This window comes from Dendropsophus ebraccatus, chromosome 14 (genome assembly GCF_027789765.1).
Source record: "Dendropsophus ebraccatus isolate aDenEbr1 chromosome 14, aDenEbr1.pat, whole genome shotgun sequence".
In the NCBI taxonomy this organism is placed as follows: Eukaryota; Metazoa; Chordata; class Amphibia; order Anura; family Hylidae; genus Dendropsophus; species Dendropsophus ebraccatus.
Genome location: NC_091467.1, coordinates 24,980,421 through 25,007,399, shown reverse-complemented (window position 1 = coordinate 25,007,399; position 26,979 = coordinate 24,980,421). Strand labels below are relative to the sequence as shown.

General features: G+C 42.0%; 2 protein-coding genes across 2 annotated transcripts; both read right to left on the bottom strand.

Moving 5' to 3' along the window:
* Positions 1-12,999: 12,999 nt before the first annotated feature.
* LOC138771839 (keratin, type I cytoskeletal 19-like) lies at positions 13,000-17,567 on the bottom strand. Its single transcript, XM_069951845.1, has 8 exons — positions 17,112-17,567; positions 16,936-17,018; positions 16,508-16,664; positions 15,974-16,135; positions 15,588-15,713; positions 15,024-15,244; positions 13,236-13,270; positions 13,000-13,163 (listed from the first exon to the last, which is right to left on the bottom strand). The coding sequence occupies exons 1-8, from the start codon at positions 17,565-17,567 to the stop codon at positions 13,000-13,002; spliced, it is 1,404 nt and encodes a 467-aa protein (XP_069807946.1).
* Positions 17,568-21,379: 3,812 nt separating this feature from the next.
* On the bottom strand, positions 21,380-25,163 carry LOC138771838 (keratin, type I cytoskeletal 19-like). The gene is made up of 8 exons (XM_069951844.1): positions 24,684-25,163; positions 24,371-24,453; positions 24,061-24,217; positions 23,812-23,973; positions 22,885-23,010; positions 22,380-22,600; positions 21,756-21,790; positions 21,380-21,671 (listed from the first exon to the last, which is right to left on the bottom strand). The coding sequence occupies exons 1-8, from the start codon at positions 25,161-25,163 to the stop codon at positions 21,628-21,630; spliced, it is 1,308 nt and encodes a 435-aa protein (XP_069807945.1). The 3' UTR covers positions 21,380-21,627.
* Between the last annotated feature and the right edge of the window lie 1,816 nt (positions 25,164-26,979).

Genomic DNA, 26,979 nt, shown 5'->3' with positions numbered 1-26,979 from the left:
TATTAATGTCACAGCAGTATCAGACATAGGTTGCAGTGATATTAATTGAAGAGGTACTCCAGATGAAAAATGTCTTTTAAATAAACTGGTGTCAGAAAGTTATATAGATTTGTAATTTACGTTAATTAAAAAATGTCTAGTCTTTCAGTACTTATCAGCTACTGTATGTCCTGCAGGAAGTGGTATATTCTTTCCAGTCTGACACAGTGCTCTCTGCTGCCACCTCTGTCCATGTCAGGATCTGTTCAGATCAGTAGTAAATTCCCATAGAAACCCACAATGCTCTGGACAGTTCCTGTCATGGACAGAGGTGGCAGCAAAGGGCAATGTGTCAGACTGGAAGAAATACACCACTTCCTGCAGGACATAAAGCAGCTGATAAGTACTGAGAGACTGGAGATTTTTAGATAGTTAAAATTTTTCACACAATTTTTGTGATTTTTCCCAATAATGCTTAATAATAGAAAACATTGAAACAGTAAAGGTCAGTTCACACTACGGAATTTGGGCAGAATCGTGCCCAAAATTCCGTAGTGTGAACTGACCCTAAGAAAGCGGATTCATAATCTGATTTATGCTGATATAGCAGAGCTATGAGCCAGAAACTAGAAGCTACAGGTCAAAGCCACATGATAATAGCCTAATCTTGGCATGCTTCTTTCTTCAGTAGCTTCCATGGATTTCTATCACTTGCTGCTGTGGTGAGAAACTGGAGGGAAAAACGGAAACAGTATTTGGTTATTATAGTAAGTAAAGTACATTGTCTGCAGCTAATAGGCAGCAAGCAAAGAAATACTGCGTATAAGGGTCATTTAATAGAAGAATAGAAACAGTGCCCTTTTTGCATATGGCTGCCTCTGGTGTTGCAGCTCAGTCCCATTAAAGTGAATGGAGTTAAGATGTGAACATGGGCAGTGAACGAGTGTTAATTTGGGAGGGGGGGTTGACTTACTGTATATACCTTAGTGTTTTATGATAAATTACAGTTAAAAATGTGGACTTGACCTTTGTGACCAGTAAGTTCTGTGTAAAGTGGTGATGAGCAAATTTGGAACTATAAGATGTGATCAGAATGTCCCCATAAACTCAGATTGGTACAAAATCCTTTTGTGCTTCGTTTAAGATTTATTCCATCCATGAGCGCTGTGTAGTATACGGCCGTGCTGTATGCATCACAGGTGTCCTGCGCCTGGTAAAGCCACTCAGTATACTGTAGAGGAGCAGGGACTCCTATCTATAACAGGTATCCCTGCTCCACTACATACTTTACAATTTCAGAGAATAATCATAAAGCACATGTGACTTTCTACAAGTGCCGCTCTTCCTCAGCTCTGCTACATCAGTATAGATAAGTCCATATGGTCCATTAGTTGGTAAAGGTTAACCCTCTGAATTTTATTACTATGCAAATAATAACTTACCATCTTTATGCCAGGAAATGTGATCATGAGCTGGAGCCCTAAACAAAAGGGACATCATTCAGATATTGATGCTAATGATTTAGAGGCTTTCATGATGTTTCTTTAAAAAGTAATCCTGATGACTCCAAGGAAGGTTAGTCTGTGATAAGGGTTCTCCTGGATTAGAGGGCAAAACACAGCTACTTTCTTGCAAAAACAGCACCACCCCTGTCCTCCAGTTAGTGTTGGTATTACAATTTAGCATTGTTCATTTCTGTGGAACTGAATTGCAAAATCACGCCCAAACTAAGCACAGGAGCAGTGCTATTTCTGAAAGAAATCAACCATGTTTTTCTAAGCCTGAATAATCTGTTTAAACTTTCCCATACACCTTATGCTTTTGAGTGTCAGTATAGGTTGTATGGGGCTCAACTGACCATTATCTGTTGATGGAGATAGGGGTCAGGCGTAATGAAAAAATCAAGGTCAAACCCCTTTGTTCTAGGAGAGATAAGCCGCAACCAGCATTCCCTAGTTGTGGTTTAACCCTCCCCCTCCATAGAGAACATAGGAGCACTTGGCCGTAGAAAATGTTCATGTGTAAGGGGAGGACCGGGGCTGGACAGAAGACAACTGATGGTAGAACAATTGTTAGGAAGTCAGTTACTTAAGGTGCATGGGGACCTTTAGAGTGAGACTTATGGTTGAAGCAGATAGTGATATTAGATAGTAAAAGTTTTCCCCATATATTTGAGAATACATCCTTCATAAAATGACTGGAAGGCTGAGATCTGTATCTTTCTAATAGCTGTGGACGAATTCTATATTAGAGACTACAACTACTGTAAAATGACTGGAAGGCTGGGATCTGTATCTTCGTAATAGCTGTAGACCACTATAGACTGGTAGATAGAATGGATCCAGCACATACTTGATATCATGTCCTTCCAGAAGACGTTTGTAGGTTGCAATCTCCATCTCCAGGTGAGTCTTCTGATCCATGAGCAGCTGATATTCATGATTTAGTTGTGCCAAGTCGGATCGTATCTTGGCTAGTTGGCCTTCAATGCTATTGATCATTTCTTGTAACTGGGCAAGCTGGGAGCTAAATGCGGCTTCAGTTTCCGATAACGTGGACTCCAGAGCGGATTTCTATAACCATAGGGAAATATGTTATAATGCGCAAATCCAGCTGGATGACCTAAAGCAAAATCCCCAACTTTGGAGCCCCTTGTTTTTGCCAGACGAAAGGGGCTTCCTACTTCTTAGCCTTGCCATCTCTTTTTTGGTCTTATTTATTTGGGTGGCTGGCATCTAATTGTACATATGGCTTAATACACTTTATGCAATTGTGATGCACCCATCTATGGTCCTACCAGGTTGAGTTGGCTTTGCAGTTCAATTTCCAAGGTCTGGATGGTGCGCTTCAGGTCGATGACTTCATTGTTAACAGATTGAAGCTGTGCCGCCCCTGATGACACCTCTTGGTTCAGCTCTGCAGTCTGTGACATGTAAGGTAAGGGTTACTATATATATATATATATATATATATATATATATATATATATATATATTTAGAAGGAACCTCTCTTACCCTGTTAAGGAAAATGCTCTCCACCTCCCTCAAATTTCTCTCCATCAGGTTCTCATATTCTTCTCTGACTTCAGACAGGACTCTGTTCAGATCTACAGATGGAGCAGCATTAAGTTCCACGTTGACTCTGGCTCCCAGTTGTGATTGCAGAGAATTGATTTCCTTAAATTGTAAAATTACTTCATTTAGTATAACAGTTATGTATAATGCACATAAAAGGTAGATAGGTAATCACCAACTGATAAATGACTAAAGAGCTATTCTGTAGATCCTCAAGCATGTATGTCAATGGAGCAGAACTTGTATACATTGTGGGAATTACTGTCCCCTAAGACGTCAAAATAAAATGCATTAGGAAATTTGAAAGCTAGTGATAGTGATAGTGTTACCTCCTCATGTCTGCTTTTAAGTTGTATAAGCTCTTCTTGGAGACATTGGACTTGTATTTCCAAATCTCTTCTTTGCATATTGAGCTCCTCAAGAGCTTTCTGAAGCTTTGCAACATCTGCCTCAACATGGTTCCTCAAGTTTCGTTCCATCTCATACCTAGAGATTTCAATGTCCAACCATGAACAAAATTACTACTGTCGGAAATACCAGAGTATTTGGAAAAATACTGAGCAATGCAATACATTGCTTTTACATAATGAAACTAAAAACTTACTTGTTTTTAAAGTCAGCTACTGCCAGCTGGGCATTGTCTATTTGCAATACAATGCGGGCATTTCCCACAGTGGCTGAGGAGACCTGAAGGAACACAGTTACACATTTAACATAATGTTTGAGAATTCTATACAAATAATTTACACCACTGTGACCATACCTGGCTCTGAAGCTCCATGATGGTCCTGAAGTAGTTGCTGGAGTCAGGCAGGTTGCTGGGTGCGTTGTTTGCATACCATTCACAGATCTTCCTCTCCAGTTGGGCATTCTCTTGTTCTAAAGAGCGCACTTTTTCCAAGTAGCATGATAGCCTACTGTTGAGTTGTTGTAAGGTTTCTTTCTCATTTATACTGAGGAGGCCAGAGCTTTTCCATCCATGGTGGCTCTCTGAGATTCTGATGTGGCTTCCATGACTGTGGCTCTTATGCCCATGATAACCAGCAGAAGAATGGGCAGAAAAGGTGACCTTTGAGCTTCCGTGGGCCATTGGAGCTTTGTAGTGACCACCAGAATGGGAACTGGAGGAGCTCTTGTGGTGGACCTTATGGATGCCTCCATGATGTGTGGAGATGTGGCTGGATTCTTTAGGATAATGGCAGGAACCCACGAGAGATCTGGAGGAGAAATGGCTGCTTCCGTGGCTCATGATTATCTTCTGTTGTTCAAGTCTGGACTTCTGTTATAGCCTTGAAGACAATGGATACATCTGCAGTGCTCCTTCAGGCTTTTATATGTGGTAAAACGCATTATCTGCTGTAATTTATTGGGCTTCTCCTGAATCATTATGGTTTGATGAAGTAAAGGAGGTGTTATAAACAAGGAAATTCAGTTTAGGGATTAGCGAGGATGGTGATGGAGAGCTGGAGAAGCGTATTAAATGGAACTAATGTTACAGGACATTACAAGCTAAAGATCGACACACCTTAAAGGAGAGACTCTGACGTTATAATAAATCATATAGTTTATATAATAACTGTCATACTATGACGCTGCATAATAACAAAGAATATAGATGCACACAAACTTAGCAATTGTGTGTTGAGTGGAGTCATAGCTAGGTATCCTTCACCTGGGCGGGCGGTCCCGGAACTCACCCATCCGGCGGCCCCAGCAGCTCCTCTCCCGTCAGTGTGCCACTCCCGACATCCTCTGAGCACAGGCAGCGGGGTACAGAGACGCTGCCTGTGTCCCGGATGTGTCGTGCAGCCGGACACTTCCGGCACATGCAGTCTCTCTGTACCCCGCTGCTTGTGCTCGGAGGATGTGGGGAGTGGCGCGCTGACGGAAGAGGAGCTGCTGGGGCCACCGGACAGGTGAGTAACTGGTTTGTTGTTTTGAGGGGCACTGGCTACTATGGGGGGCACTGGCTACTATGGGGGCACTGGCTACTATGGGGGCACTGGCTACTATGGGGGGCACTGGCTACTATGGGGGGCACTGGCTACTATGAGGAGCACTGGCTACTATGAGGGGCACTGGCTACTATGGGGGCACTGGCTACTATGGGGGCACTGGCTACTATGAGGGGCACTGGCTACTATGGGGGGCACTGGCTACTAGTGGGGGCACTGGCTACTATGGGGGGCACTGGCTACTATGAGGGACACTGGCTACTATGAGGGGCACTGACTACTATGGGGGCACTGGCTACTATGGGGGGCACTGGCTACTATGAGGGGCACTTGCTACTATGAGGGGCACTGGCTACTATGGGGGCACTGGCTACTATGGGGGCACTGGCTACTATAAGGGGCACTGGCTACTATGGGGGGCACTGGCTACTATGGGGGGCACTGGCTACTATGAAGGGAAACAGGCTACTATGGGGGGCACTGGCTACTATGGGGGGCACTGGCTACTATGGGGGGCAACAGGCTACTAAGGGGGCACTGGCTACTATGGGGGCACTGGCTACTTTGGGGGCACTGGCTACTATGGGGCACTGGCAACTATGGGGGGCACTGGCTACTATGGGGGCACTGGCTACTATGGGGGCACTGGCTACTATGGGGGGCACTGGCTAATATGGGGGGTACTGGCTACTATGGGGCACTGGCTACTATGGGGGGCACTGGCTACTATGGGGGGCACTGGCTACTATAGGGGCACTGGCTACTATGGGGGGATTGGCTACTATGGGGGGCACTATATGTGGGCATTGGCTACTATGTGTGGCACTATATGCAAAGATGTGGGGGATTTGATGGCGGCGGTTGGGGGGGACCCAATTCGCACCTCTGCCCAGCGGCCCATAATGCTGTTAAGACGGCCCTGCATAGAGGTGGGTTGCCTACTCCAGCTCTGTAGGTATACAGTGGCATAAATATCACACAGATGTTATTGAGAATCATACATCAATGGGAATAAATACTTATACCGTCACTATTTGTACTATTTGTAGAAGTCTGGCTGTTGGAATAGTCTACTAGAGCAGTAAAGGATTGCCTGGTAGGCCCAGTTTCTTCCAGATCCACATGGGAAATCAAGCAGATGGCATTTCCATTCAGCGGTGGTAGATGGTCACTTGCTACTAGTGTTTAATCCTCATAAATTAGTTGGCAAATATCCTATAAGATCTTATAGGATTCATAATGAGCATTCATAATGAGCATTAACAATTCAAATGTCAGGACTGTATCTTTGCGGAGCTTGATGCATTCCTCGGCTCGTGCTGTGCGGCCAAGAAGGTACTGATTTTCTTGAATTTGTTCTGTTTCCGTGTTTTGTTTTGCATTAGTCTGAATACTGGTTTATTTTTTCTGCTCACTTGATTTCATGGACACACCCAACTTCACCTGGGGAGTTCTGTCTGGCCACTTAATGGTTAATTTTGTTTTGGTTCTGGAGATCAGGGGAATGGTCCAATTGTATTCTGGACCAGACCTCTGGCCTCCTATCCCCAGTTTGTGTACTCCTAGCTGTTTTTTGAGCTTGTCTCTCCCTGCTTCTGACTCTGCTATTCTGTGTTTATTCTGACCCTTCGGCTTTGTATTTCTGACCATCCCTGCTTGCTGCCTGCCCCTGACCGTATTGCCTGTTTTTTGACTATGCCTATTGGATCCTGATTTTGTACTTTTGCTTTGCTTTACTTTGTACCTGGATTGCTGACTTTTCTTATTGTGTTTGTTTGTCTTGTCTTCTCTTTTTGTTTCACGTATCCAGGCCAGGGGCCGCCGCCCAGTTGCCCACTGCCACTTTAGGGCAGATAGTGGCAAGTAGGCAGGTACAGTGGGCGAGGCTGAGCTTAGGGTTCACTGTCTGTGTCTTTCCTACATCCCTCTATGACCTGAGTGGTAACATCAAGTTTCTTTTTCTGTAATATGTGTCCCCTTACTCCTGATAACCTGATGCGGACATATCATAGACTTTCAATACCTTCGAGTGACCAGCCTGACCACAGTCAAAAGTTGCCTAAAAACTTCCTTTTTCTATGGGGGCAAAAGAACCAAGGAGGAGGTTCAGGAGTGCCATCTAGGGAGGGGTGTTTAAAAAACTTCAACCAGTATAGATGTAATAGACATAGAAAACCTTGTCCTTAAAGTTTTAAATAATGGGACAATCCCACTAGATATGATACACAGTGCCCTCGTCTGTGCCCCACCTCCAACAATGATCCCTTTCTGATTTGGAAAAGAATTGAGCCCGTTCAGCATTGCATTAAGCCTACGACAGTTGAAACATTCTAGGTCCAGATGTGTCGGAAAAAAACATTGATCAAAGTCACTCAGAAAGTTGGTGGCTGCAGAGAGGGGTGGGAGAGTACGGAGGAATGATTTTAACTGCTCATAAAGAAGCCAGGAGAGAATTAGTTGGGGAGAGGAGGTCGGGTGGAAATCATCCAATACCTGCATCAAGGAGGAGGTTGGGAGACTAGGTCCACTATAGGAACTTAGCAGGCAGCAACCCTGGAAAGAACGCAGGTTTACCCAGGTGGGAATCATACAGCCTGGTGAATGTGAAAACTTGAACCTGCAAACTCATTTGTCCCATGTGCTGAGGGCAGGAAGCACAAAGAATACCCAGAAGATCCCACTATTTGAACTGCGGAACCAAGGATCCAAGAAAAGCTTGAGGCCTCTAGGAAGGTCCGTAACTTCATTTCATTGTGGGCCCAGTCCAGCAATCATATAAGAATTGCAGCCTTATTGTACAGTTGTACATCGAGGAGAACCCCCAAATCCCCACCCCCAAAAATTGCAAGGCCTTTGGGAGCAGAACATGACTTTTATTTTGTTTGGTAAATTGCAAACTATCCCCAAAGGGACTAGGTTTGCCACAGTGTATCAGCTTCCCTGGAGTACTTCTCTAAAGGAATAAGACTGGACCATGTTTTCTTATAATGTGTAACAGAATGAAATGACTCCAAATTGAAACTGTGAGGCAGATTTATCAAACATGGTGTAAAGTAAAACTGGCTCAGTTGCCCCTAGCAACCAATCAGATTCTATTTTTCATTCCTCAAAGACGCTTTTGAAAATGAAAGGTGGAATCTGATTGGTTGCTAGGGGCAACTGAGCCAGTTTTACTTTACACCATGTTTGATAAATCTCCCCGTGTTTCTTAACCCCTCAACGACGCATGACGTATACCCGTCATGCGGCCGTTGAGGGGGATCAGAGAGGGCACCCGGCGTGAGCCCTCTCTGCAGCCCGTGGTCCCCAGTTGCTATGTGTTGCCAGGGACCGCGGGTATTAGCCGCCGCAGTCGGCTAATTAACTATTCAAATGCAGCTGTCAAAGCTGACAGCTGCATTTGAATAGTGACTGTGCCCCCTGTCCCTGGTGTCCCTGATGAGATCGCGGAGGGGAGATCCGTTCTAATGAGCCGGTCGGGGCTCAGCATCGGAATGATGCTGATCCTGGCTTGGCAATCCATTCAGATGGTCTGCAGCAGACCATTATAACAGAGCACCGATCTGATGGATCGGTGCTCTATTATATACACAGCATTGATCTCAATGGGAGATCAGTGCTGTGTAGATAGAAGTCCCCCAGGGAGATCAGTGCTGTGTATACAGAAGTCCCCCTTTTTAATAATAAATAACCCCCTCCCCTAATAAAAGTCCAAATCACCCTCCTTTTCCCATTTTATAAATAAAAATAAATAAATAAACAAACAAACATGTTTGGTATCGCCGTGTGCATAATCGCCCGAAAAATTTATTTATTTAATGCATGATCCCTCACGGTAAACGGCGTAAGCGAAAAAAAAATCCAAAGTGCAAAATTGCGCATTTCTGGTCGCATCAAATCCCAAAAAATTGTAATAAAAAGCCATCAAAAAGTCTTGGTACCGATAAAAACTACAGATCATGGCGCAAAAAATGACACCTCACACAGCCCCATAGACCAAAGGATAAAAGCATGAGAACAGAGCAATTGTAAGGAACGTTTATTTTTTTACAAGCCATCAGTTAATATAAAAGTTATACAAGTTGCATATTGTTTTAATCGTACCAACTTGAGGAACATATTTAACATGTCAGTTTTTCCATAGGACACACGGCGTAAAAACGAAGTCCCCCAAAAGAAAAATAATTGCATTTTTTTTTTCAATTTCACCGCGCATATCATTTTTTTCTGGTTTCGCTGAATATTTTATGCAAAAATTCAGCCTGTCATTGCAAAGTACAATTACTGACGCAAAAAATAAGGGCTCATGTGGGTCCGTAGGTGTAAAAATGCAACTGCTATGGCCTTATATCCACAAGGAGGAAAAAACAAAAACGCTAAAAATAAAATTAGCCCGGTCCTTAAGGGGTTAAGTCAAATACCCAATACAATCATATATCCTACCTAGTTGAGGAACAAAACTAAAGGGGTTTTCTCACAAAGCTGAATAGGTCTAAATTGATGTGTTATGTTTAATGAAACGTATTTCAAATGTACGTTCTAACGTAGCAAAAGCGGCGGAATTCTTCTCCGTGGAATCCCGCCAGCCTCCCTGTCATAATGACAGTCTATGGGAGGCTTGCGAGCCTCCCATAGACCGTCATTACGACAGGGAGGCTGGCAACATTCCGCAGCGAAAAATTCCGCCGCGGAATTCCACCATTTTTGCTATGTGTGAACATAGCCTTAGAGAGTTATAGATTTACTAATCCCCTGCGTGACTGCATGGTTGTTGTTTTTTTTTTTTCAAACTATTTTATTATTTTTCCACATATAGTAAATCACACCACAAGAAAGAGGACACTTCACATTTCGTGTCCGTACAGAAAAGAATCACATGTAACACTCATAGATGCCCTACATAGATCGGTATGGTAGTGAGTAAGGACACCATATTCAGCTTACAAAATATAAGGCACTATAGTCATATGTTCCAACTATGCTTCTATGAAAACAAAATAACCCCACCCCCCCTTCCACAGATGCAGGTACCTAAAACAAAAAGACGAAAACAAATGTTTTACGGTTGGTATGGCGCACAATCGGGTATCAGACTACTACATTTTCAAACGGCCTAATGTTCCAGCAATATCAGAAGTCAGGTACCATTTGGTCCCCCTAAACCCCCTCATCAGATCCTTAATTTCCCCATCCGTATAAAAGAGCTCGATAAAACGTCTCCATTTCTTTAAAAATTTTACCGTGCTCTTCTCCTTAAGGGTTTCACACTCCACCCTGTCCAGAAACAAAAAGTGTTTCATCTGTGAAAGGACCTCTGCCGACTGCATGGTTTTGGTTTTGCCATTGATTATGACTAGTGATGAGCGAACATCCCGATGTTCAGTTCGGATCCCGAACATGAACATAAAAAATAAGTGATTGTGATCAGTTTGTGTTCGTGTCCACCGAACATTCATGAACAAATAATGAATGTATAGTAGTAAATTATGCAGTTGCGTACATTTCGGTCTAGAGTTACTCACATGGGTCCAGATTATTAGGTGAAAAGCATAAATTACGCAGTTGCATACTTTCGAATATGTTCGAAAATGATTGTTATAACCATTCCGATCATCGAACAAATTGCTTGTGATCGGTGAACACAAACAATTAGCGTCATGTTCGGACGAAAATACGAACATCGCTCATCACTAGTTATGACCTGCCTGTGGGCATCTTCTAAGATGGGTCACACATGCTCAGTTCAACCTAAGTCTCCTCATCTGTCCAATTAGTATTGGCAGTTGGTCCTCATTGCGACCATCAAATTTTCGAAGTGGAACACCCCTCTATCTAATGAGAAGGTGACATCAAATTCTTTACAATTTGAACATTCCCATGTAATTACACAGAGAAACACAAATGTGCCATAAAAAATGTTTTATTTAGAAGGATGATAATAATAATAATAATAATAATAATAATAAAAAATCCAACAAACGTCCAAAAACAAGATAGAAAATGTGAATGACTATACAGTCCTGATCCATCAGTGATCACAGAGATTATGGGGAATTTTGCGGCTCACTGCTCAATGTACACAATTTCTAAGGGCAAGATAAAATTTATAGGGGGCACATGTCTCATATAAGCATGGGCATATCCAGTACAAGTGGAGACAGAGCTAGTAGGAGTATTCAGCTTCTAGAGTTGTGATGGTCCATAAATCTGCTGCTTTGAAGAACATCTGAAAGGTAACATTTCATCCAAGGTCTTGTCAACACAAAGTCTGTGAACTACGCGGACCACATGGTCTTCATAGAACAAAACAAAGATTCGGTTTTAGCGGTTTGTGCCACCACACACCATCTTAGTTGCCCCTCCATGCTTCTTCCTGCCCCTTAGGTTCTTGAGGCTTAAACCTAATGGCACACCTAGATGGAAGTGTTAGAACTTGCCACGCAGTTGTCTCAGGAAGATATGTGAATGATTAAAGATCTGGTCTGATTAGACATTGGATCTCGCCACAGGAGGGAGTCTTTCCCCTATTATGCTACATAAAGGCTCCTAGAGGATACCTTTTGGAAGTTTATCCCTTGGTAAGACATTGTTTTGCTTCTAAACATTCTTCTATGATCCCTTTTGCCTAGTTGATAGAGGAGGCACATCACTGGACTTAGAGACACAGGATGATCATTTTAATAAATTGCCTGTTATCTAGACCTTTCGTGTAAGAATACATACACATGGTTATGAGGCTCAAGATGGCCCAGAATATAGGATTATTTGATCCTTCCACAAGCTTGGGCAGCTACCACAGTTTTGTAGCCCACCCTCCATATACAAGTGGCCCTTCATTACACCCACCGTCTGTGCCCAGATTATTTTTACTGATCACTGATCATTAATATGGTGGTTTTGGTGGCCTCCTTACAGGACTCTTCCCTGGGGGATATCTGGCTAGTCCTGTGTTTTGAGACTCTGGAATGGGGCTCCACGATCTCTTTTTGCAGACTATTTCCAGGCACTTATCAGAAAGAACGTTGATGTTATGGGACTCCTTACCTGCCCTGCTATCGACAGCCAGCCACTGTTTACTTTTTTAGCCATGGTGTCATGAATGAAAAACCTGGACTGCTATAGAATGGAACTGTATTGTCTTTAGCAATGAATCCAGGTTCTGTCTGGACAATGATTGGGTTCAAGTATAGAGGCCTCATAATGAATGTTTCAATCCTGCCTTGCCGTGGAGCAACACACTGCCCCCTGCTGGTGTGGTGATCTGAGGAGCCATTAAATATGGCATTTGGTCACCCCAAGTAGTGATACGAGGGACAGGAACAGTTCAGTGATATGTACAGGACATCCTGTGGCCATTTGTGTTGCCTCTCATGGCTTTCAACCGGATAATGCTCCTCACACACAAAGGTTTCCCATAAAAATCCGCTCCATATTGTAAAAATTCTGTGGTTTGTCTGGTTACTAGATTTATTGCCAATCAAGCATTGATGGTGGACCACCTTTAGCAACCTAAAATTGTTCTTGATCTAAATGCCCAGCTGTGACATCTGTGGGCAAATGGAACCTGTATGCTTCCATGTCTAACCGTATCTTGTATCCAGACTAGAGGTGGTCCAACAAGGTACTAGGGCCTTATCTCAATTGTACAGTTTCCCCTAATAAACTTTCTCTCTAATATTATCACGTACATATATCATCATTACAATCAAAAATATAAAGTTTCATTTGATTCCAACAATTTCTTCTTGGCGGATTTTTTTTTTTTTTTTGGGAGGGGGGGGGGCAATTTGCTTATACTGTAGGAAAACAGGATTGGCTTACTTGGGCTCTCCTTTCAGATGAGCCCTATATTCTCTATAGTTGTCTTTATAGTTTACAGCATATGCTCACTAGTCACTCTATTGGTGACACGTGTGTATAACTTGTTTGAACAACACTGAACAGTGATCCTATTTTCCCCAAACTCATTGTGATTATTGTTATCGAAATATTATAACTTGCTTAATCCCGTTTTAAAGAAAGAAGGGGTAAACTCCAAGTCAGTGTATGCATATATTGGTAGACCATTCATCCTTGAAGAAGCCTCTCGTCCTGGCCGATCTTCTGAGGGCATGTAATGGCTCAAACCATGGTGGCTCAAACCACGGTGCAACACTGTTAATAGAGAAAGTCTTACTAAGTGGGCAATGTAAACTCACAAAGACAAATAGTTTGAACTTAACTTACCATCTTTATTCATTGAGACATGGTGGGATGAGACCCTAGAAGTACATCAAAATATGACATTAATACTTATTTACTATAGCTATAAAAGAAATTATGGAGGATTTATCATACTGTCTGCCCATATGCCCTCTAAGAACATATGAATAGGATAGCATGGGGTACCTAGATTTGAATCCATTTCTACAAACCAAGGCAGAGAGTTGCACAGAGCAGCTGCTGCTTTCGTAGAACCATAAACCCATATACTTACTATTTTCCCTGACCTCTCCATACATATAATAATTTGACTCAAAATGGACAAGGAGAAGCCACAGCCAGACATCTCTGATGGCAGCTCTTTTTTAGAGAATAAAAATATTGGACAGCTGAGGCCTAAGATGCATATTATAAAATGTCTGGTGGCCCCGTCATTCCCTAGACCCCCACTGATCAGCTTGTTATGCCCTATCCTGTGGATTGGAAATAAGTTAATGAGATGGAAGGAACCATTTAATCTGCTAAAACAAGAAGTATTAGAAGAATATTAAAACTTAAAGCAAATCTGTGACCCTATCAACCTCACCCCCTAAGGCACTAATACTGTAGCTTGCATTGTCTGCCCTGTATTCCAAATCGCTGCTGGTACCGTTGTTTAAGTACAAAAAAACGTTTATTCCTGCAGATCAAGGTTAAGGCTATGTTCACACAACGTGAACAACCGGCCGTTCTGTGACGGAACGGCCGGTGTCAGCCCGGATCATCCCGGCCGGTACTTAAGATGATCTTTCCGGCCACGGAGCTCTGATGCGGGCGCATCAGCGCGCGCCTGCATCAGAGATTCCCATAGCCCACAGTGAAGTGAGCGGCCGGAGCCGCTTGCTTTACTGTGTGAACTGACATGTCAGTTTTTTCCGGCGCCGCATGGGATCCCGGCCGTAGCCTAAGGCTATGTTCACACTGCGTACGATTCCGTCCGCAGTTCTTATGCCGCCGTACATGTGCGGCTGAAACTATGGGCGTGGGAAAAATTGACATTCGGCCGTATGCGTACGCACTGCGAACATACGCCCGTAGTACAGTTATGCTTCCCTAGCTTGTTTCGAATCAATCTGAAGCAGGTCATTTACTTGGAAATCTTCGCCCAGCCCAATAAAACACACAGAACCTTTTGGATCGAAAAATCAAGTTCAATTTGGCTGAAATAAGTACTTCGTACGGGACCGCATGGAAATCCACGGCCGTGAGTTCGAACATTTCCGCCCTCAAACAATGGTCTTGTTCATTTTTCACGGCGACATATACGATCCGGTCGTAAGTTCATACGTAGTGTGCACTGTGCGGGCATATATCGTATACTTTCAAGCGAACGCATCAACCTCAAAACTACGTGCGTATATTCGCGGTTCACACTACGCGCGGAAATATACGTAGTGTGAACATAGCCCCCAGGTGTAAGGCCTAGAGCTGATGTGCCCTAGGCCTGCAGCACCTCTCTGTTTTTCAGCAGCTCAGAAGATAATCCAGCTCAGGGGCATAGCTACAAGGAAGAAAAGCAGGGAAGAAGAGAGAGAGAGACGATGCAGGCCTAGGGCACAGCCGCTGTACCCTGCCCTACAGAAATAAAAGATATTTTGCACTAAAATAAGGGCACTATCAGCGATTTGGACCCCAAGGGAGAAACTATTTTGAAGCAAGCTACGCAAAGGGGGATGGTCACATAATCGCTTTAAAACCACATAATACTATATTATCCATTTCTGGAATTAGCATCTTGGCTGTAGTCATGGCTATTACACAATACAGACTTACTTGATATCATGGTCATCTAGAAGTTTATTGTAATCACCAATCTCCATTTCTAAGAGCGACTTCTGGTCCATGAGTTGCTGGTAGTTGTATTTTCGTCTCTCCACGTCTGATCGGATTTGTGAAATCTGTTTTCCTATATAATCGACCATGTTCTGTATCTGAGCTAGCTGAGATCCGTATATGTTCTCAACTTCCGTCAATGAGCCCCACAATGTTGATTTCTAAAATAAAGCATACATTTTACATCTTGCTGAACACTCCTGCCTATTTCAGAGACGGACTCCTTTTGATAGGAACAGCCCAATTTAGCCAATCACTGCCCACAGCGCTGTCCCATTTTGGCTAGACTGCCTAGATGGGTCCGTCTCCAGAGTGGAGGCGGGATCATGCAGCGGGGAACCTGGAGATGCTATAGAAACCCCAGGGGAGCGTGTAGAGGTAAGAATAGCATGTTTGTTATGTTCTCTGGCAGGACAGCAAAATTTTAAAAGTTTAAAATTACTAGAGTACCCCTTTAATACCTACTCTAGGTTTGGCAGTAATAACGTAAACCAAGGCTCATACCAAGTTCAGTTGACTCTGCAACTCAATCTCCAGGGTATGAACTGAATGCCTGAGATCAACAATCTCATTCTTGAATGATACAATTTGTTCGGCACCAGATGACATTTCACCGTTCAGTTGTGTGCTCTACAAAGAGAATTGGTAATTCATTATAATAACAATTATCAGAGGTGGCGTTCTAACGGAAGTAGGGGTAGAAGTTGCTCTCAAGCCTAGAACCTGGGGCATACTCAAAAGGGCCTCTGTCCCATAAGAAGAAACTAGTACTATGAATAGAACATGGTAGATGGGGAGCTACTAGTTATATAGTCATATAATCATATTACTGAACTTGACAATAGAGCTAGACTGCCACATGCATAAGATTAGAATGGTGTCTTTATTACCCTATTGAGAAATATGTTCTCCACTTCCTGCAGGTTCCTTTCCATAAGGTTCTCATATTCTTCTCGAATTTTAGACAACACTTGGCTCAGATCAACTGATGGAGCAGCCTTCAGATCCACGTTGACTCTACACCCCAATTGTGATTGCAGATGATTCACCTCCTGAGTTAACAAATCAACAAAAAAAGCTTAAAAAAGAATTTGTGTTATTGAGAAGCCCTCACCGTCTCAAGAATAGGGATCCACGTCGATCATCAGGAACAGGGAGGCATCATTATGCCTTCCACTACATTTGCTATTAGAAAGAGCCAAGTGCTGTACTCTGCTCCTATAGAGAATGAATGAAATGGTGGTTCGAACATGTGATCATTGCCCCATTCTAACATAGAATCAGGTCTCTGTTCTTGAGATTGTGTGGGGTCCCTGCACTCAAATATTTATTGCCTAGCTAAGGGATGAGTCGTATTTGTGGGATAACCCCTTTAAGGTAAACCTTTATTAATCATCATATAGATTCAAATAAATTTTTTTTACCTCTTCATGAATGTTTTTAAGTTGGACAAGCTCTTCCTGGAGACAATGGACTTCAATTTCTAAGTTTTGTCTTTGCACATTAAGCTGTGAAAGGGATCTGCGAAGCCCAGCTATGTCTGCGTCAACACTACTCCTCAGGTTACATTCCATCTCATACCTAGGTAGAAATCATTGCTTTATTTAGGTAAATATCTAATTCTAATTAAACAGGTTATCCAGCACTACAAAAACACGGCCATTTTCTTCCAGAGACTTTTGTCTCCAGTTTGAGTGCGGGTTTTACAACTTAGTTCTATTGAAGTGAATACAGCCTAATTGCAAAACACACCTGAACTGGAGACAAGAGTGATGCTGTCACTGGAATAAAGTGGCCATGTTTTTGTAGATAACCCCTTTAATTGGGTTTTATCCATTTTTATGAAGCTTACTTGTCTCTCAAGTCTTCACTTGCCAGTTTGGCGTTGCTTATATGTAGGTGAATTTGAGCATTCTTCATAGTAGATGAAGAGACCTGTACATGATGTAGATCAAGATAACTCAACCAATCCTTAAAATTTATCATCATGTATCTAAGAAATTAAAATTTGAATGTTTGACTCTTCACCTGATTCTGAAGCTCCTGAATGGTTCTAAAATATTGGCTGGAATTAGGCAATCTGCTGGGTGTATTGTTATCATGCCATTCACAAATCTTCCTCTCCAGCTTTGCGTTCTCCTGTTCCAAAAATCTAACTTTGGCCAGATACGTTGACAAGCGTTGGTTGAGATGTTGCATGGTTTCCTTCTCATTGATGTTGAACAAACCAGTATTTTTCCAACCATCATTGTCCTTTGAAACTGCGTGGCTTCCATAGCATTGACCATTATGTTTCTTCTCTAGTCTATCACCATTAGAAGACTGCATGGAAAAGGAAACACTCTTGCTTCCATAGACTTTAGGAGCTTTGTAGTGGCCTCCATCATGGGATATAATATGGCTTAAATCCAAAAGGTAATGACCAAGTATGGGACAATGTCTTGTGATGGCTCTAGAAGATGAGTTGTTAATATTGTAACGCATGGTTCTAATAGAAGTTCCTTCACACATGAACTAGTTTGGTTCAGTTCCAGAAGATCTGAATGTTTCTCTTTGGTTCTCTCCACTTTTTATATGGAGTAGAATTCATAAAACGTCATTTTATCAGCATGTTGCACATATTCATCACAATAAACCTGCAGTATACAAGCATTACTAATAAACCAAAGATTGGAGTAGTAATACAGATTGTTCCATAAGGCCAATAAAATTACAAAACATTGTGAGTGACCATTGGCTGCACCCAATGGGTTTCCATTTTAACCATACTTATATAGCCCTCATAAATGATACAATTTCAAACAAAAGTTGAATACTATCAATGTTAGACTACATTGTACAATATACTATCAATGTTGTACAATGTGTCATGGCCTAATATAATTGGTTATTTTTTTCTTTATTGTTAACTCATCACAAGGAGTGGTTAAAATTGATTTAAGTACCAAGTGTACACTTCAAAGTATTGTACTATGTTTATTGGTTGGAAATCAGTTTATGGGACTCATTATATCATTGTAGTTAACTTGTACTTGTTGTGATGAAGCTTTTCTCGATTGGTGTGGTGGTCTGAGCCAGAGGGACAAGCCAAAAGCAAAATCAGAGTCCAGAGAATAGTAAGAGACCATGGTGGAAGATATGAACCAGAAAATTACTACAGAACAGAATCTGAAACAGTCCAGGTAGGGTCAAATTAGAAGATAATATATTGAATATGGCAAGGGTCAGCAGACTATACAAAAGGGTCAGGTCTAAATAACAGCAAGGCAAAATAAAGTAATGTTAATAAGACTACATAAACCAATGACAAGTGGCTTTGGGCTTATCTTAGCTGTACATACGCCTTTAAGAAACGTGCACAGTTAGGGTGGGTTCACAGTACGGAATTTTCGCGGATAAACTCTGCGGAATTCCGTCGGCTGTCCGCGCTCCTTTCCGCCGGACAGTCTCGCAAGACAACAGGTGGACGCTGGGTGAATGAACAGCCTTGTGAGCAGTGTTTGTACCAGCACCCTGAATAATAAAAGATTATGGATTGATGACCAAGACTTCGGGGATTTCTTTCTAGAGTCCGGAGATACCAAAGGACGGCTGTCCGGAGGTGCTAAGGTACAGGTGGTTATACACCTAATTATTTTTCTCACTACTATTTTTGAGATGTTGACTGCACAGAAGGGCCTGATATCATATGGGGACTGCACAGTAGGGCCTGATAGTATATGGGGACAGTACAAAAGGCCTATGCCATTTAAAGTCCTTACAACTATATAGGTACACTGATCATACCAAACTTATATGTGACTGCACAGGGGGGCCTTAAAACTATATGGGGGGGGGGGCACAGAGGGGCCTACCTTCTATATAGGGGCACAAGTGGCCTAACTACTATATATGTGCTGGGAACCTAAAATGTTTCTTTTGAATATTTTGGAACAAGGATTTAGACCAGGAGAAAACTGATGGACCAGGCTGGATGGTACAAAAACGAAAAGTGAATGACTGGTCAGAAAAGACGCCCCTCTGAGTCAATGGATGTAACTGCACTCTCTTATAGGGTCCGTAAAGGTAGTGATAGTGATCATGGTGTGGAGGTATTATATAGATATTATGTGGTGGTATCACTGGTAATATCATTTTATTTGTTTAGTAACAGTATGCAAAACAGGAATCCGTGGAGCTTACCGAGTGGGACTTAAGGGGCTATTTATCAGGGTGGTGTGGTGCTCTCCCTATCATGGAGGCACCCCGTGGCAACAGGCTAGAGATATCTGGCTATCCCGTGTTTTGAGACTCGCAACCGAGGCTCCACGGACTCCTGTTTTGCATATTTACATTTTTGGGGGCATCAGTGGGGACTCTTGATTGAGTACTTCATTGGAATTTTTTTCACTGTTCTCCTTGAGTTCAGTAATAACTGTGTTTTGTTTAGTAGCAGTATGGAAGCAATATGTAATCATTGTATGGTAGTAATGTTGTAGATGTATAAGAGAGCTTAATACTTTGTGGGGGCACATTGAGGGCATTATACTCTGTGTGGAACACTATAGAAGGTATAATGCCATGTAATCCATACACAGTATACTCTCTGTGTACATTCTAGTCCCTGTACTACCAATTCTGATAGGGGGAGAGGGTTGTTACCGAAAGCAAATTCCGCACAGGGCACCATCTACTGTAAGGCTGGCCGTGTAGGTTTCCCTGCCCTTGTTTCTGAAATTTATCATGACTGTTATTAAGTGCTATCATCCATAGTTACAGTAGCAGAGTGTTGTAACATAGCCCTCATCAGCTCTTACAAGTAACATCTAGCACCCCTGGGTCACCACAGTACGTGCTCCATGTGCCAGTTGGGCAGATGCCTGCCACCTACCATTGCCTCTAATGTCACAACCCAGGCCTTTAATTTAAGGCATACAAAAGGTACTTAACTTACGAAGTCATAGACATATTGTTAAATTGTATTTTTCTTGAATGACTCAAAAAATGGTTAAGAGTCATTGTCTTGGTGAAAGCAACCAAAAGTGTGTAGAATGTAAAAGTGAATTTCTGTACTGTATCCTGTTTGGGTTGCTGTCACACTATGAACCCTAAACAGAAACCCTAAATTTCCAAAAGTTCCCTCCACCCCCTACTATAAGATCATTACTAAAAATGAGGTCTCCCAGTTGGGGTTTCGGTTACTGTGAGAGCATGTAGCAATATGGTATATAAGTGGCTGATTTCATAATGGAAATAAGACATGTAAACTATTTTTTTTAACCGCCTGCAATGGAACTTGTGATTTGTATTTTATAGAACCCATTATAGAGGTGGTTGTTTTATGGTGGGCAATAGGGAGTGCCATCCACTATGAGTTAGATCATGTATAATGGAGACTACCATTGTTTCCACTTAAAAGATACCTCAATAATATTGGAAATGACCTCCAGGAGAATTAAAGATGGTTTGCTGTTGATATCTTTATTTAGTAAGAAGAAGAAGGAGGAAATGTAAACAGATTCATAGAAGTTCCAAAATTATGACCATCCAGTCCAAATCTATTCTTACACTAAACATGGGAATACTTATGAGATCATTAAGATCTTTCTAGTACACTCGGCTACTGCATAAGACTGTTCCATATAACTTTATAACTGCAATTTATGGCCAATGTATAGATCATAGACATGGTTCTATCACTTGGTTCTAGCACTGTAAACAGAAGGGCCATTGATGGTGACACATAGTCACAACATAAAAACTCAAGACCCTCTTTATTTTTGATGGAACAGTCTTGAAGTTAAGGCCAAATTGTTGTAGAATTTAATCTCTAACTTTATAGAGAAAGTTTGGATGGTTGGTTGAGTTCTATTATTTAGCTTATACAAGAAGGTATCATGTTCACTTGCCAAATACACTTTTAGTCAAGTCCATAATGCTCAATCATTATTATTACCCTCATTCTCTTTTTGCTACCTTCTGAACTTTGTCTACTGGAAAGATGTTCCCTTCCCAAATATGGCTTGACAAAAGTTTGGCCTCAGACCAAGAGTGCCATGGTGGGACATGTTGGCCATGTCACAGGAGAAAAACAGTGGTCGGTGGCACTAGCCAAATCTGCCATTATCTCATGTGTATGGTCAGCTTTAGACTGGGGCTAAAATATAAGTGTACGGCATGATTGGTAGATTTTGCCACCTCGTAGAACCCTACTGTGTGTTTCTTCTGATCTGCCAATGATCTGGCCTGTTGTTGATGGGTTTGTTTGCAGGAACGCTCAATCGGTTCTACCTGGTCAAAACCTTATGCGTATGGGCAACTTTACACCAATCTAACCAACAGTAGTTTTAAATACCTATCTATAATATCCATATATCTACCAGTTTTCACAATAAGTGAGATTCCCATATAGAAATAACTTGCTATGCACCAACTTTATGAAAAAAAGATTATGAAGCCCAGAAAAGGTACAGTCAACTAAAGACAAAACAGTGTGAAGGGCATTCTTCTTTATCGTGAGGTTTCATATCATATCCAAGGTCTTCATGGGGACAGTGTTTTCAGTCTAACACTTTCTATGATGATGATGATGGTGATGATGATGGTGCCCTGGATAAGAAGTAGATCTTTGTGAGTCACAATATAAATTGTTATGCATCATAATTTCAACAGCTAAATCATAGCTGTACTTACCATGCTTGGCTGCTGAGAAATCATGAGCTGGGACACTGTGTAGAGAAAGAATTTACATATGGGTTTCAATAGAAATTGACCTACGTCATATAATCAACAAGACCTGACAAATACTGTATACAGTGCTTTATAGCAAAGCTTCATGGGAAAATTTCCAGGCCTTTCCGCTTGTTGCATATATGGATAAGCCACCATGGGGGATCTCAACCCTGGGACCCCTACTGATTGTCAGACTTGTCAAATGTTTAAATGATTTGGGGTTGGGATCCCCACCAAACTCTAGAGAAAGGCAGGAGAAGCGTGCTTCACTGCCTGGCTCACTGCTCAGTCCATCTTTTTGTAGGATCTGGGCTCTATAATAAATCTATGGTGTCCAACCTATGTAATGATTCAGATTGAGTGCACAACGGGGGAGCTTTTGCACGTTTCTCCCAGCTATATCTAGAGACTGTGTTGTCTCAGCACTGAGACCCTGACCAATCAATACTTTTCAGATGTTGTTATATGTCAAATGCTTTTTAAATGGCAGTAACCCTTTAATTTCTGACCCCTGCTTACTTGTTATATCTATGGGGAATTAAATATTTTAATGAATGAAACTTATTAGTAACATTAGTCACGTACTGAATGTCATGGCCTTCCAGAAGATGTTTGTATGTGGAAATCTCCATCTCCAAATGGTTCTTCTGGTCCATTAGAATTTGGTACTGATAGTTCTGTCTTTCTAGATCAGATCGGATTTGTTCCAGTTCAGCTTCAATATTATCAATCAGACATTGGAGGTGAGCAAGTTGGGCACCAAACGTGGCTTCTATTTCAGCCAAAGTAGACTCTGAAGAATTTTTCTAAAAGACATAATACCAAGATGCAACAATTAGAGTCTTGGAGGTCATACCCTGGTCCTGGTGCCTAAAGGGGCAAAAAGTTGAAATTGGAAAATACCAGTTTTATCAAAGGTAAGGGGGTCCTGTTACAGATTTTGCCTTCGGCCCAGGCGCTCAAGCTTATGTGTTTATCTGCTAGAATGCATTTTATTGACGTTGGTAGGATAAGACATATATTGCAAGTTACCCCAGATGGGGCTTTATTTAATAACAGTGATTCCAGCACATTCCCCTACTTCTCGTACCAGACTTATCTGACTCTGCAGCTCGATCTCCAGGGCTTGCACAGAATGTCTCAGGTCGATGATCTCATTACTTGTAGATTGCAGTAGTTCGGCACCAAAGGAAACTTCACGGTTTAATTCTGCGCTCTTCAAGAAAGGGAAATGATAAGTAAAATTCAGGTCAGACTTTATACATGTTTAGTGGCAACATTTTTAAATGGGTTTTCTAATTAAGGTATAAGAACATTATAGACGAGATCCATAGCTCTTGACTAGAGATAAGCGAACCTGACGAGGATCGGGTTCGTATGAACCTCAACTCTCGGCATCTGATTCCCGCTGTCTGCAGCCTCCGTGAAGAGGGTGGATACTGCCGGAGGACCGCCTGGAAAACTGGGATACAGCCATAGCCATAGGCTGTATCCCAGCTTTCCAGGCGGTTCTCCGGCTGTATCCACCCTCTTTACGGAGGCTGCAGACAGCGGGAATCAGACGCCGAGAGTTCAGGTTCATGCGAACCCGAACCTCGGCATGTTCGCTCATCTTTACTCTTGACCTGTCTCTTTCATTATTCATTCTTCGCCTCTGCATGATTTTTTGTATCATGTATGACCTGGACTGTAGGCCAGGAGTTTCTTTGCCCCCACTTATGACCTACACCTAAAGCCAAGTTTGCCTTTTAACTCTTTGGTGCCCTGCACTGGTGTCACATGGACTGGTGGGTCAGCTGCTATCAGCACTCTTGAGATGGTGACCTGGTAGCTCTTGTGAGTAATTCCAGCTTCTACATCCTGGAGATTCTAGTCTCAAATTTGGCCCCAAAGTCAAAGTGGTGGGGCAGCACAATAGGTCCGGTCCTATTGCCCATTACAGTGCCTATATAAGCCAGTTACATGATGGTTTATTGAAAACTTTATATGCACTAAAACATAGGAATCTTTGTATTACCCTTGTCAGGAACATGTTCTCAACCTCCATCAGGTTTCTTTCCATCAGGTTTTCATACTCATCTCTGATTTCGGACAACACTTGATTCCAGTCAACAGATGGGGCAGCATTCATTTCTACGTTCACTCTGGCCCCGAGCTGTTGTTGTAGGAAATTCACTTCCTTTAAGTGAAAAATAATATGAAACAGTGATATAGTTTCAGTAGACTTGACTTAGCACAGTAAGAGCATCTACAGGGGAAGACTTACTCCTGCATGGTTACTTTTTATTTGGTAAAGTTCTTCTTGAAGACTTTGAACTTGTGTCTCTAAGTCTTGAGCTTCCAAACTGAATTGACCCAAGTTCCTGCTCATATCGGCAATATCACATTCAATAGCGTTTCTGAGGCTTACTTCCATTTGGTACCTGAGAAATCAATGAACAAAAAATAAAGTGCATAGCACTGTTGATCCAGTGAAAAGTAACATTAACATTAACCCAATGGAACTCAACTTTAGCTCATGATTTTTTTTTTACCAGCCTTTTACAGATATGTATGGTTTCTGATGGTCCATATACCTGGTTCTCAGGTCTTTGGCTGTCTGTTGGGCATTGTCTATCTGCCGTTCAAGTCTTGCATTTTCCATGGAGGTTGAAAGAGTCTAAAATAAGTATATTACATCCAAGATATGAACACTTCAGGTTGGATGAAGAACAATATTGTCAGTGCTCGTCTATATACATAGACTCTAATGTTTAAATAAATATATATATATATATATATATATATTAGAAAATTAACCCAGATACATCTATGAAGTTTTAAGAATGTTCTTACAATATATATTCTACTTACAGCTAGCCAATGTTTCCCTTATACACATATTATTACCATATTTTGGAGCTCTTGGATGGTCCGGAAGAATTGGCTGAAATCAGGCAGTGAGCTGGGGGCATTGTTGGCATACCACTCACAGATCTTGCTCTCCAAAAGAGCATTCTCCTGCTCCAGAGAACGAACCCTCTCCAGATAGGAGGACAGTCGCTGGTTGAGATGTTGTAAGGTTTCCTTCTCATTAATACTCATCAGGCCAGTCTTCTTCCATCCATGATCAGTTCCATGACTGTGTCCACCATGAGCGGCACCGTGTCCATGACCAGAAGAAGAGTGTGCAGAGAAAGAGTGTGCATGAACTATTGGCATTTTGCAGTGGCCACCATGATGGGACGTGGAAATTCTTTTGTGATGGACCTTATGGCTTCCTCCATGATGGCTTGGAGAAATATGGCTGGAAAATTTAGAGTGGTAAACACCACTATGGCAGTGACCCTTGAAGGATTTGGAAGACGAGTGGCTCATACTGTGGGTCATGTTTTCTTGTAGGATTCTTGAAGATAAGAGTCTAATGGTGGAAGCGTTTGCTCGTTCCTAAAGTCAACTGTGCAAATAATTTTTCTTTCGGGCCTCTTTATATAGTACATCAGTTCATTGAAGCTCAATCAGTTTATAGATATTTTATATGCATCTATCAGATGGCTTGTCTGGCATCTGTAGGAGAACAGCTTATGATGACGGATTGTGTTTATTAGTTTATTTCGTGATAGTAAAGATCTTACAGCCCATACACCGCACCCTCTCAAGACTTTGGATTATAAAACCCAATGTTATGCACTTGTTTTATTAGCATAACACTTTAGCAAGTAATCATAAAACCCTAAGTATGTGTTTTATTATTAACAACACAGCATTACATATGGATTATAGAAGGATTCAAGGCTAGGGGACTGTCCAGGACTAGCACCTTCATTTATATTGGGCTGACAAAGTTTTCCCAACTTTTAAAGGGGGCTGGTTGTGTCCCTGTGGGTAAGTTCTAAGTTGTAGAAGTGAAATGTGGGTGAAGCCATGTCTACATGTGGTGGCCAATGGCTGTGCATTGTTATTGGGATTACCAGAGTCGCAACTTAGAACATACCCACAGTGGTTTTAATATTATTTTTTGAGCAATAATGACTGTAATGCACTGCAGGAATTCTGCTGGTGTCCATGCTGGTATCTTGTTGTGCTTTGCTTGTGGTGATTGTTCATTCTATTTAATGTAGGGATGGGGAGCCTTCAGCCCTCTAGCTGTTGCACAACTACAATTTCCATCATGCCTAGACAGCCAAGGCAAGGCTTTGGCTGTCCAGGCATGATGGAAATTGTAGTTTTGCAATAGCTGGAGGGCCAAAGGTTCCCCATCCCTGATTTAATGAATCTATTTTCTTTTTTACAGAGCTGATTAAATTGATTGGTGGTCAATGTCTTCTGCTTCGAGAGGACTACGTTTTTGTCCATATTTTGTCCAGTCCACTGCCCCCCCCCCTCGTGCCCCCCACCATTCAGGCTGGATTCACACACTGTGAAATTAAAACAAAAAAAAAACCTGCTGCAATATACAGTATTTGTATAAACAAAAAATATTTTTTCCAGCTATGCTTTTTATTTCTGTTTTATATTTGTTTTGTTTTCTTCTTACAGGTGAGAACATTGCCCACAATACATTGCTAATTGTGACCCAGCCTTAATAACATACTTCCACATACAATGATACAATGCATGTGCTTCCTACACATCTATAACACCCTTCTGTAGGACGCACACATTATTAATGCAACCTCACCTTTATAGGTAGGTGATTGGGTAGGTAGGCTCTCCCCACTTATTAAAGGGTCATTCCCATCTGAAGTAGTTATGCCCTATCCCCAATACCCACAGTAAGGGGCATAAATAAGGTGCTTTGTGGACCCCCACAGTTACGACTATGGTGGCCCCAATATTCCAGTTGAATTAGGCTGTGGGCCATGCATGCTTGTCACTACTCTAGTTATTCTCTACAAACCTGCCGAAGGAAGCCAAAAGCTGCATTCTTTTATTAATATTCAATGGTGGTTTCACTAAACACGGAGAGAAAATATCTGAAAGTTATAATCTGTAACCTTTCTGAGGAATCTGGAATCACACAACAACTCATGTAAAATATGTAACATGACATCATGTTTTTTTTTAATCATCCCCATTACAAGTTTGTTTCATAAAGAGGTTGTCCACAGGACAGGGGACAAGTAAGAGATTGAGGGGGTCCAACATCCATACACCTGACGATCTCCAGGTTAAAATCAAACGCCACTGTGACTGGTGTCATTGC

Excerpts from the sequence above, each read along its gene's own strand:
- LOC138771839 (XM_069951845.1), bottom strand. The coding sequence starts at position 17,567 with ATGCGTTACAATATTAACAACTCATCTTCTAGAGCCATCACAAGACAT. Across the intron at positions 17,019-17,111 it reads TTCAGGAGCTTCAGAATCAG|GTCTCTTCATCTACTATGAA; the intron begins GTGAAGAGTCAA and ends CATCATGTACAG. Across the intron at positions 16,665-16,935 it reads AGTGAAGACTTGAGAGACAA|GTATGAGATGGAATGTAACC; the intron begins GTAAGCTTCATA and ends ATTTCTACCTAG.
- LOC138771838 (XM_069951844.1), bottom strand. The coding sequence starts at position 25,163 with ATGACCCACAGTATGAGCCACTCGTCTTCCAAATCCTTCAAGGGTCAC. Across the intron at positions 21,791-22,379 it reads CTGGAAGGCCATGACATTCA|TGTCCCAGCTCATGATTTCT; the intron begins GTACGTGACTAA and ends TTCTCTACACAG. Across the intron at positions 21,672-21,755 it reads TTTCTCAGCAGCCAAGCATG|GGCACCATCATCATCACCAT; the intron begins GTAAGTACAGCT and ends CTTCTTATCCAG.